Genomic DNA, 12,692 nt, shown 5'->3' with positions numbered 1-12,692 from the left:
TCACCTTCATTTTCCTGTTTGTTCATCATCTGGAAAAGAAGAACAAGTTTTCCTGCCTTTTCAGGTCCCAAACTACTTCTCAATTTGAAATGAATTAGTCCAAAGGAATAAAATATTCTTTCTACGCCAGCAGAAGAAGCTACTGCTGTTAAAAATGAGATTATCACTTCAACAGTCTCTGAATCCAAGTGCTTAAGTGACTTCCTCCAGTTCACTGGTGTGACTTTCTTTAAAACATCATCAGCAAACATATATTTCTTGAATGGTTCTTATTCCCAAACGGGGTTTCTTTTACGGCCTGCTGCCATTATAGGTTTTCCTTTCTAGTGAGAGAATGGTGTGGTAGATCTCAAATCAATGAAGGCTACACTCAGAAAGACCTCAAGACTTCTGGAATATGCTGTTCAAACAGTTTCACTTTTGTTTCTACTGCCTGTCCCTCCCTTCTCACATTTATCTCCAGACTTCTTCTCCAGGTCCAGAGCTATTCTGCCCCCAACAATCTTCTATTCATTGAACTTTTTGAAACTTTGCACTTTTAGAGAGAGGTAAGGGACTGACTCTGTGTACACAAATTTGCAGAGGGACAATCGGGTTGAGGTCTGTTATTTCTCACCTCTATATATTATGTATTTAAAAACATTTTTGCTGTTAACAAGCATGTTATCTCTGGAGATACAAATCCACAGTTTGAGAACTGCAAAACTAAGGGCACGTCTACACTGGCAAAGTTACAGCGCCGGCCGTTACAGTGCCGCTCAGAGAGTGCAGAAGGCAAACTGCTGTTGTGTGTTCACACTGACAGTTGCCTGTGCAATAACGTGATCACACTTGCAGCGCTATTTGGAGCGGTGTACCATGGGCAGCTATCCCACATAGCACCTCTTTCTCTTTTGCCGCTAAGACTTGTGGGAAGGCGGAGGGGGGTCACGGGGCATCCTGGGGGTCGTGGGTCATCCGAGCCATCCTCTGCCTCTGGGTTCCCCTCCCCCTCTTTGTCCAAGATTTCCTCCTCCTGGCTCGGTCCACTCTCAACTGGCACATGAGCCAACGAAGTATCCACAGGGGCCTTCGCAGTGGAGGTGGGGTCGCCACCAAGTATCGCGTCCACCTCTTTGTAGAACCAGCAGCTTGTGGGCGCAGCACCGGAGCGGCGGTTTGCCTCCTTCACCTTGTGATAGGCGTTCCACAGCTCCTTCACTTTTACCCTACACTGCAATGTGTCCCAGCCACATTTCTATCCTGCATCGTGAAATCTGTCCGTAGTTATCATAATTCCTACGGCGGGAGCGCAGCTGGGACTGCACAGCTTCCTCTCCCCAAATGCCGATGACGTCCAGCAGCTCGGCATTGTTCCAAGTGGGGAATCGCCTGGTGCGTGGAACAGGCATGGCCACCTGGAAAGATGTGCTGAGACCACTGCACACATCACTGAGCAAACAGGAAGGAGACTTTCAAATTTGAAAAGGAATGTACGGGGTGAGGATGACGGCTGGTCACCTGAGGGCAGGGCAGTAGAGTTCAAACCGATGACCAGAGAGGTGAGAACAGGCATTATGGGACACCTCCTGGAGGCCAATCGCAGCGCTGTAGTCACCACAGTGTCTACACTGGCACTGCAGCGCTGTAGCCCCGGTGCAGAAAGCTCTATACCTCTCGTCGGGGTGGTTTTTTTAGAGCGCTACAACTGCGTAGTTTCTGTGCACTAAGTGGCTTGGCAGTGTGCACACCTCGGGAGTTACAGCGCAGAAAGCCACTTTACTGCGCAGAAATTTGCCAGTGTAGACGGGGCCTAAGCATCTCTGATGGCATCTTCTAGACTGAGCACTGAGTCCCATTGGGTAGATAGAAAGATTAACCTAAATAATCTATACAGAAGCCCCTTGAACCCCATAAAATTGGGTCCATAATCCATGAACTATTGGAACTCATTTACAAAACTTTTCTTAAACGTTACATGAATATATTGTCTCATACTATGGAATTAGAATTTATAATCTCTATTACATTATAGCTCAAAGATATCTCATCATGGATCTTAATTAAAACTATCTTTAGATAGGTTTTTTCCTCAAAAAGCATTTTATAAAAAAAATCCGATTTAAATAAAAAAATCCGATTTTTATTTTAAATCATTGATTTTTATCCACCTTGATAAGTAGTCTATTACACTAGCCGTAAAAATTTCAGTCACTTTGCATTAGATCACGCAATTTTGAGATACCTTAAAAACACTGGATCTTTCTGAAATATAGTTAACTTTTCCCAACAGTTCAAAACTAGGGGTCAAAATTCTGGCCCCACTGAAGTTGATGGCAAAACTCCCATTGACTTCAGTGGGGCCAAGATTTTACCTAAGGTCTTTAAGTCAATATACAAATCATTTGTAAAATCATACAGAACTGAAATATGCTATTTGCTGGTTCAGTAATTTTACCTGAATTTTAAAGCTAACATGGTACTTTAAACATCAAGTGCCAAAAAGAAAGAGGTTACAAGAAGGATTGGGATGATAAAGAATTTTAGATAATGTAAGTAAATCCTCTAAGAATATTTGTTAAAAACCCTAGTAGTATTTTGGAATACTTGTCTGATAACCTTTTAAACAAATGTTTCTCTTTCATTTTTACATATCATGGCTTGTTGCCAAGAAGCATCTATTGTACTGACAACCTAACAATTTTTTGTCATGATACTCAAGTTCACAGATACAAATACTAAGACAACAGAACTTCAAAACCATTCCCTATCTCCCTAGATACCAGCAGTTTGGAAAGCTTCATCAAGCCGTCCGAACTCAAGTGATGCTAGTGTGTTGGAATGATTGAAATGCACAGAATGCAGATAAAAAGGAAACTAGAGAGTATACCTAATTTAGTAAGAGACATATACATGCGCATTACTTCTCAAAACTTGTACACCTCTATCCTGATATAACACGGCCCAATATAACACGAATTCTGATATAACACGGTAAAGCAGTGCCCCAGGGAGGGGGGGGGGGGGAAGAGGGGCTGCGCACTCCGGTGGATCAAAGCAAGTTCGATATAACGCAGTTTCACCTATAACACGGTAAGATTTTTTGGCTCCCGAAGACAGCGTTATATCGGGGTAGAGGTATATTCTTAGTAGTAACAAATTAGTTGCCATGATTTCAACAGCTTAAAATTTTACATACATTTATTTATTTTGGAAAATAGTAGCTACAAACTGTGAAGATCATTCTCAAATTAAACACGCATCTACAGACATCACTAAATGCATGTCACAATGACACTATATACTCACTACCGCACTTAAAAATCAAGCAAAAACAGGATACAGATTTATAGCTACCTCTACATATCTGAAGTACAAACTCATACTCTAACAATTAAATTTTTAAACATATTCAGATGACATTTCAAGGCAATTAGATTTTGTATTAAACTTTAACCAGCTAGAACAATTCTGTGCTTTTGAAAGGAAGAAAATATTCCATTTGAACACAAGTTGTTCATGTCTTTCCGTAGGCCCATACAAACGCACATCAATTTCTCCTGGTTTCATTACAGTAGCTTTATTAACACTATTTTAAATAGGGAAAAAAACTTTATAATGCTCTTGATATGAAATGTTACAAATATATTTTAGTTTATCAATTAAGTTTTACCTGGGGATTTTTTGTTTGATCTTGTTTGCATCAAGTAAGACTGGCGTGGCAGCAAAGGTGATGATGGCAAAGACATTGAGACTCCTTTAGTCAAGTTTAGTCTATACATATCCTCAGGTACAGGCTGATTACCAATGGGAGAATCTGCACTGTAGCCAGATGTCGCAATAATGTGCAGTACATTCTCTGGGCAGGAGTCACCTGCTGAAAATAAAATGTTGTTTGTGATTTACCAAATGCACTAAAATAAAAGTGAGACAATTACACTGAAATATAGCCTACAATATTGGTATGAACATGCACCATCCACGAACAAAAGTCTACTAGAGTCAGACCACTCTTACCATGGTGGGAAAAAGACCACCTCTCTATAACATTCCTATCACTATAGTATCTAGGCATCAACAAAAAGCCTCACAAATACACAGAAGGTAGAGCAAGTAAGCAGAATTTTGTTTCTAACATCATTCAGAAAACAAGCTTTTAGATGAGATTGCTATCATTTAGATTTTACCCTTTGAGGCAAAACCACATTACCACAATAAGATACAAATATTTCCACAGCCGAAAAGGTATTTTACAACTGCTGTGATGCCCTGAAAGCCATGCTTGTCTGTAAAATCACAACAGTGGAAATCTGAAAGAGTTTTCAACCTATGCCACGAATAACCTTATGAAAGAAGGTCTACAGGAAGGGACACTCAAATTTGGCAAATCCAAATTTGACCTGCCTTTTTTTCTGCTTATATCTGTGAAATCCAAGACATGGGCTTTGATAAATAAATGGTTTTTTATTTAAGAAAAAATAAAAAAATGTTGGTTCACAACACGACAAATTAGTGTGCATATCTAATAGAGGGGAAACCTATCAAGAAAAAAGATTTTAGTCCAATAGCAGACCGGATCGCTATACATTTCAAAAGCCTGACTGCTCACAACAATGAAGCAAGGAAAACAGAAGGCAAGGCAGACACGCCAGATGTGTATGGCCATATTAGTAATGCAGGCCTCAGTGTCTCAAATAGAAATCAATAGAACTCAAAAACAAAGCTTTATACCAAAATGCATCTGATATTTTATTTCCTAATGAAGACTTTATGAATTATTGAAATTGTAAATAAAAAATTGATAATTTTAAACTCAAAACAAAAGTTAAAAGTGAACCAGTCTCGCAAAAATAAAAAGTAAAGGAAAAATATTATATATATCCTGACAAATGAGAGAGAAAGAAAAGTCCAGAGTAAAGTTTAGCCTATATGCTCAGCTACCACAGTCAAGGCACATTGCTACCACAAGGATGGTTGCCATAAAAGAACCTGATAAATTAGAGTTACAGAGAAAACAGACGCTTCTTTTGAACGACCAATTCCTCATATCAAGTTTATTTACTTACAGTAAGGTAACATTTCAATTAGATTCAGACCTTGTTTGGTCAAGTTTCCTGTTCATTTTGTAGCCATCAAGACCTACAACCTTTTTAACAGCTGTTCCTCAGCACTAGGGTTACCATATTTCAACAATCAAAAAAGAGGACGGGGGGGGGAGCCCCGCCCTACCCCCACCCTCATCCACTCCCTCCCACTTCCCGCCCCCTGACTGCCCCCCTCAGAACTCCCAACCCCACCCCGCCGCTCCTTGTCCCCTGACTGCCCCCTCCTGGGACCCCTGCCCCTAACTGCCCCCACCATGTTCTCTGTCCAGACAGCGGAGGGGCAGAGGGTTGGTCCCACACCGCACAAGATGTGGCAGGATCCAGTTTTAAATTTACTCCCTGCCCTTCCTTCACTGAAGGGGGGAGGGGAGAGTTGCTCTTGACTTGTGTGGGGTACCAGGGAGTGGAAGCCCCGACCCCGCCTGAAGTCACTGGTGCAACCCCTCCCGCTCCAGCTGGGGAGCTGCACCTGGCCCTAGGAGCTACAGGGTCCGCCACTCCCAGAATCTCCCTCCCTCCTGCTGTGACTGCGGGAGGCTCCCTTGTCCCGCTCGCAGCCTTGGCGGGCGCGATGCAGCAGCTGGAGGGGAGGGGAGGAAACCCCCCCGTTCCCCCCCATCGCCAGGCAGCCTCCTTTGTGAGGGCTCGGCCCTGACGCGCTGCCCTGCCCGAGCTGCAGCCGCACCGGAGAGCGTCCAAGGGCTGCAGGCAGCGCTGGAGCTGCCGGAGGATGAGTTGGAGCCGGCCCCGCACCAGCGGGCTGAGCAGGGAGTTGTCCCGGGAGAAGTTTCCCTGCAGGCTCCACTCCGGCCAGCAGAAAGCCAGGAGCCCAAGGGCACCCGTGCTGGCGGCGCCGCAGGGAGGGAGGTTACGGACTTGGGTGCCCAGGGAAACTTCTCCCGGGACAACTCCCCGCTCAGCCCACTGGTGCGGGGCCGGCTCCGACTCCGACTCATCCTCCGGCAGCTCCAGAGCTGCCTGAAGCCCTCGGACGCTCCCCGGCGCGGCTGCAGCTCGGGCAGGGCAGCGCCTCAGGGCCTTGGCACTCACCACCCGGGGCTGGGGCCAGGGGGCCCTGGATGGGGCCGGGCTCAAGGAGCGCCGAGCTGTGAACGTGGCGCCGAGCTCAACAGAACCCCTAGCGGCTCCTCGGCGAAGAACCTCTCCGAGCCCTGCAGTCCCTGGGACGGGCGCTCAGAGGCTTGCTCCGGCAGGGTTACCATACGTCCATATGCCGGCCAGCCGGGAGGGATTTTTAAATATCGAAAAACCCGGACGTTTTTTAGATATTTAAAAATTCCTCCCGGATGGCCATTTAACAGCCAAAAAGCCGGACATGTCCGGGGAAATCCGGACGTATGGTAACCCTACTCAGCACTTTCCATCAGATACAGTCTATTAATACTATCTTTAAAGCATCTTCTTGTATTTCCAAACAGTACCATAAGAAAACCTCTGACCATTTTTAATTACAAAATTGCAGAGAGTATGTAATCTTCCTAGATTTGGAGAAAAAAAATGGGATGTTTTTGTCAATTCAACTAGCAAGCTTTGAAACAGCACACATGGAAGTTAAAGATAACTGCTCTTCAGCACAATCATTTAACAGGCAAAAAGTTCTAAATCCACAGTGGTTTCCTATTTCCAAAAATGAGTGCATCTCAAGAAGTCTGGTTCATACAGATCTTACCATATTCTCAAACTTTACCTCTAAGAATTATACAGTGAGATATGCTTTCTCTTTGTAAGATGAATGAATTGCAAGAACTTTACTCTGGATTTCAAAGTTCTCACTGAGTTGTAAGTCCTAAAACACAATTAAAACACAATAGCAGGCTAACATACCACCTTCCTAATGCTGAGTTTATCTTCAGCTCCTCTCTCTTAATTTTCAGCTCCAAAAAAGCTAGAACTGCTTGGTGGTGGGGTACACTTTTTAGGGATTGAGTTTTAGTTCAACCACAACGAAGAATAGAAATTGTAAAAAAACTAAGGAAAATATACAATTACATTTATCTAAAGTGCATTTCGTGACTATTGTTGAAGCTTCTCTACTGGCTCAAAACCCCCTAGAAGAGACACTTCAGTGTGTAGCAAGTTGCAACACACTGTGTGTAAAAAAGATATTTCCAAAGAAATAATGAAACAAAACACTACTGATTTTAATTTACAGATTTATAAACTTCACGGGGTGAGATTTTCAAAAGCACCTAAAGGAACTAGGCAATTAATTTCCATTGACTTTCAATGGAAGCTAGGCAGCTAACTCCCTTAAGCACTTTTGAAAATCCAACCCACACTTGTAGTATCAACTCTGCACCTATTGCACGTCAACCTTGGCGACTGGTACTCTAAATATAGATTAAGATTAGATGTGACAGGCTCATTTATAACCTTAAAGACAAAACCAGTGAATATAAAATTAGTGGTTTCTTGGACTAGGTGTATGTAGGATACACAGAGAAGCAGGAGCTCACATTCCATTTATGTCTTTGGATAAAGGAAAAAAGTGAGCGAGCAAGCAAACAAAATGCAAATATAGCTAACTGCAATTTGAAAATATTGACATTGTTGCTAAGGTTTTCACTAGACATGTTACAGAGGCTGCAATTTGGAAATTGTGCAAGCATTCCAGCTGTGATGGGGGTGACAGAGTGCAAAAAAAGACAACACATACAGAAAAAGGAACAAAAAAGAGTTTTTCCTCTTGTAGAAAATAAAAAAACAAAACAAAAAAACAGGAAAACATTTGATCACACATTTTTTCTATTTTATTGCTGTGAAATAAATTAGCAGTGTTTTATATTCACACTTTTTTAAAATATAAAAACAGCAATTATTTTAGTCTGCCTTTGCTGCCTACTAACTCTTTGAAAGATTAGGCTGTTAAATGAAAACTAGTGCAATAGGGCCAAATTCAGAGGAGTGAAACTAGGACTATCTTCAATGAAATTATGTGATAAATAAATTTGGCTACAACAGTAACTTTACAAGAATTTTTAACATTTGTACATAGACCATTCTGTCTCAGCAATTTTTATTATAGCAGCATGCTGCTGATATTTACTTTGATTACACCTATGATCATGTATGTTGGGATAGCAGCACAGACCAGATTTCCATTACTTGGATTTCAAGAGCAACACAAAATTAAAACACAGAAACCCTTCTACCCGCACTCAAGCTCTCTCAACTTGACAGCAAGCTCTCACTTATGTTCATTCACAGATCCTTGCTCACTAAGGGCAGATCTTCACTACGGGGGGGGGGGGGGGGGGGGGTTCGATTTAAGATACGCAAATTCAGCTATGCAAATAGCGTAGCTGAATTCGACGTATCGGAGCCGACTTACCCCGCTGTGAGGACGGCGGCAAAATCGACCTCTGCGGCTCCCCGTCGACGGCGCTTACTCCCACCTCCGCTGGTGGAGTAAGAGCGTCGATTCGGGGATCAATTGTCGCGTCCCGACGAGACGCGATAATTCGATCCCCGAGAGATCGATTTCTACCCGCTGATTCAGACGGGTAGTGTAGACCTAGCCTCAGACTGAGTGCATTGTTGCCATAATGAAACAAGAGTTACATTTTAGGGGGGGAAATGGGAAAACAAACTAATTTCCTCTTACCTCACTCTATGTCACTGCCACCACTATGGATGAATGGGTCTGACTAGCAAGTGTTAGTTTCTCAAGGGCTGTTTTCCCTCCTGGGTAAAAGACAGGCTAAGCTAAAAGGGGAGACCATTAGGAACAATGGGGAAGGAGCACAGTCAGAGGGGAGCAAAACACCCCAGGAAAGAATCAGCCCTCTGGCTGCTCCTGAAGGACCCCTCCAAAAACCCACTGATGAAAGGCTGCATTACTTAATGCAAGCAATTCAGCTAGTAGTTTCTCAAAAAGGTATGAACCTAGCAGAGAAGGCAGCCCAACAGATCTCATCTATTGAGGCCTCCTGAACTCTGCTCCGGGACATAGACATGGCTTGGCTAGAACACATCCAAAGTTCCTCTGAGGTGAGGGAGGCTTGTAAGGGCCTCTAATCCACTGGGGAAATGACATTTCTGAATGCCTTGTACCCCCTGTAAGACCCTTCAAACAGTACAAGCAGGGACTGGACCTGTGGAATGGTTAGTTTCAGGAAAGGTAAAACTTTCATGTAGTATTTTCAAATAATTGGCATAGTTGACGCCAAAGGGGAGAAAGACAAAGAACTGGTGTGAAAATCCTGCTTCCAGATTGGCTACTATCTGCTAGCACTCCATTAACCAATTTTGACGACAGTGAAAAGTTAAAATAGCTATAAGAATCAGTTCTGAGGCATCTTATTCATTTCTACCAAACGTCATATACAATGCATTCTAGCTGTTTGATTGTTCTTAAACAATTGCCCCATGCCAATCTACATACCATCTTAAAGCGGTTTCCTTGTGGAACAACACAGAGTCACAGTGCCCTGGCACCAATGCCACTTCAATTTGCCAGTTTGTATGCAATAACTATAACGGCTAAACACTTGCAAAAGAAAAGACAACAAAAATATGCTGGGCAGATTGTTCAAGAATACGCCCTGCCTGGGGCGAGGTGGGATAAAGACAGCACTATTCAGTTTAGTGGTCTTTAAACACCAACACAAGAAGTATTTGGAATACAGACAAGCAAACCAAGTTAGGTATTCCAAATTGCAGTACAACAAATACCAAAGTAATTCAGAATGCAATCTGCCTGCAGAAAATAAAGTAATTAGCATTTTCAGTGTTTCAAATAAAGGCAATATTCTCAGTGAATGTCACGTTTCACTGATGATATTTATATATTTGTTATAAACTGGCACTACTGTCAGATCTGAAGTGATGCACAGTGTTAATGCCACAGAAAAATAAATACACTATTTTGAAGCAGTAAATTGTTTCGTTCAGGGGTCTCAAACTCAATTTACCTTAGGGCAAGTGCCAGTCCTCAAATCCTCCCAGTGTGCCAATAATGTCACCCATGCTACCCCAAACTCTGCCCCCCCAAACTCCGCCCCCCACCTTCCTAAGGCTCTGGGAGGGAGTTTGGGTGGGGGAGGAGGTCTGGGGTAGGGGATTGGGGTGCAGGCTCTGGGAGGGAGTTTGGGGGCAGGAGGGGGTATGTGGGGAAGAGGAGGGGTGCAGGCTCTGAGAGGGAGTTTGGGGGCGGGAGGGAGTGTATGGGAAGGGGGTGAGGGTGCAGGCTCTGGGAGGGGGTCAGGGGGTGCGGCGCTTATCTGGGGCTCCAAGGTGGGGCGGGGGGCCTCCGTGTGCTGCTGCACTTACCCCGCAGCTTCCCATTGGCCGCAGGGGTGCTCGGGGCAGGGGCTGCGCGTGGAGTCACAGCCCTGCCCTAGAGCCACAGGGGGGGGATAGCTCAGTGGTTTGAGCATTAGCCTGCTAAATCCAGGGTTGTGAGTTCAGTCCTTGAGGGGGCCACTTAGGGATCTAGGGCAAAATCAGTACTTGGTCCTGCTAGTGAAGGCAGGGGGCTGGACTCAATGACATTTCAGGGTCCCTTCCAGTTCTATGAGATAGGTATATCTCCATATATTAACACAGGGAGGGGCTGGCAGCCACTGGAGTGAGCGCGCAGGAAGCCACTCACCTCCACTGCGCTGCCGGTGGTGGGCGGAGCTCCGGGCAACGCACAGGTGGTGGGAGCGTCTGGGGGCGACAGCAAGGCCAAGGGAGAGACCCAGGCCACATTGGGGAGGTTCTTGGGCTGCAGATGGCCGGGAGTTTGAGACCCCTGGTTTAGTTTCTCACAACTCCACTAGCAGTCTTCAGAGTTGGATGTATAGACTGGTGATAGTACAGATCCAAAATTAATGATCACATAAGGTGAGAGAGATAATACTTTTCTGCTTTCTAGAAAGCACCTACATGTTAGAGAGATGAGCACTTTAGAAATGCATACATAATCACTGCCAAAACACCAGTTTGCATCTGTATCCCAGGATGTAACCAGTTGCCATAAACTGATACATAGTAAAAGCTACAATTACTCACCCATCATTTTAAAAATAATTCAAATAATTTTAGCTTCATGTTTTCACAGTGTTAGATATTTTTTTATTTTACTTCTCCAGCCCAGTGTCTACACATCAGCCCTAGAATAACAGGAAGGTGACAGTCTACAAGTTTTCTAATAATGTCAAACTAAACAAAGACAAGTAGTCCTGTGAAATCTCTATTTTATAAACCTTTTATTTGTACACATTTCCACTGCCAATGTGTCTCTGGCCAACATAGTTCCATGGGCATGAATCACAAGGAACTAGGAGGTCCTATTCAGTGGTCAAAGTAACCATGGAAACTGCCACAATTAAAAAAAAAAATGGGGGGTGGGAGGGCTTGAAAATTAAACTCGAATCCTATTGACATATTGGGATGCAACTAAAAGGTTTAATAAGATTAACAATTTTAAGAGACCAAAAAAAAAAAAAGATGAGGATAACTGACTACAATGTAATGATTATGTAAGACTTTTATTATACTTAATGCAGAACTTGAATTTTAACAGACCTAAACCTAAATGCTTTATCTAATCCTATTGAAAACAGAGGATAACAGGAATGAAAACCTTTACAGGCTTTTTTGGTATATATTTCAAGATTAAGCATAATAAAAACAATTTTATTTTCCCCATTCTATATACAAGCTGTATTGTGTGGAAGAGACTTTGGAATTCTAATTATTATTATAACATTCAAGAAGAGGATACTAGTTTCAAACACCAAAGATTAAGTTAATAAAAATCAGCCACATCTGCTGCCACATATGCTGAACTGAGACAGGCTCACAGGCCACATAAGAAAAAAACAAAAACAATCTTCTTGCCATATGGAAAGGATGTAAAAATGGGCCATAACAGCAGAAATTCTGTGCCCACCCCCCTCCTTTTTTTTAAAGGTAGGTAGGTAGGTAGGGGTGTGTGTGTGTGTGTGTGTGTGTGTGTGTGTGTGTGTGTGTGTGTGTGTGTGTGTGTGTGTGTGTGTGTGTGTGTGTGTGTGTGTGTAAGGTCATTGAGTCCAGTCCCCTGCCTTCACTAGCAGGACCAAGTACTTTTTCATGGTAAGTGGCATTTCTTTTCACAAGCACATTAAACCTGTGTTCTATCATCCACAATGGTTGTTTATTGGCTTCTGGGTTGATTTTAAGATGTTGACTTATAATGTCCTAAATAACCTGGAACTCTTTGTCATTATTCCAGACCTTTAGACCTCCCAATTGTGCCTTTACTGACAGCACATGCAAGACCTATATCTGTTCTCTACACGCCTATTTTTTTAATCACTATATGCTGATAAAGCTTCAGTTGTCTCTTACAGAGATTTCATCTTTTTAAAATTAAAACCAGGCAACTCAAAGCAGGTAAGAATGTTGCCTGGGACAGGAGAGGACAGGCTATCAGGCCTTTGTCCCCAGGACCAAGAGACTCACCCTGGACCCACGGTTAGGGAATGGGTAGGAGAATTTGCTTCCAGAGCATTACCTAAAGACCTATATCTTTTCCCCAGGCCTTTAGGAAACAAGGGAACTCTGGCTGCAATTTTTGCTGGAGTTTTGGTATCCACAGATAATCACTGGAGTCTATTT

General features: G+C 43.3%; 1 protein-coding gene across 1 annotated transcript in view; it reads right to left on the bottom strand.

Annotated features, from left to right (window-relative positions):
- Nucleotides 1-12,692, bottom strand: part of TANC1 (tetratricopeptide repeat, ankyrin repeat and coiled-coil containing 1) — a 152,315-nt gene that overhangs the window by 121,122 nt on the left and 18,501 nt on the right. Inside the window, exon 3 of the mRNA XM_065413377.1 lies at nucleotides 3,653-3,856. Within this exon, the coding sequence (XP_065269449.1) occupies nucleotides 3,653-3,856 (204 nt within the window). The remainder of the gene's footprint in view (nucleotides 1-3,652; nucleotides 3,857-12,692) is intronic.

Source organism: Emys orbicularis, chromosome 11 (genome assembly GCF_028017835.1).
Source record: "Emys orbicularis isolate rEmyOrb1 chromosome 11, rEmyOrb1.hap1, whole genome shotgun sequence".
In the NCBI taxonomy this organism is placed as follows: Eukaryota; Metazoa; Chordata; order Testudines; family Emydidae; genus Emys; species Emys orbicularis.
This window is presented reverse-complemented; position numbering and strand designations above follow the sequence as displayed.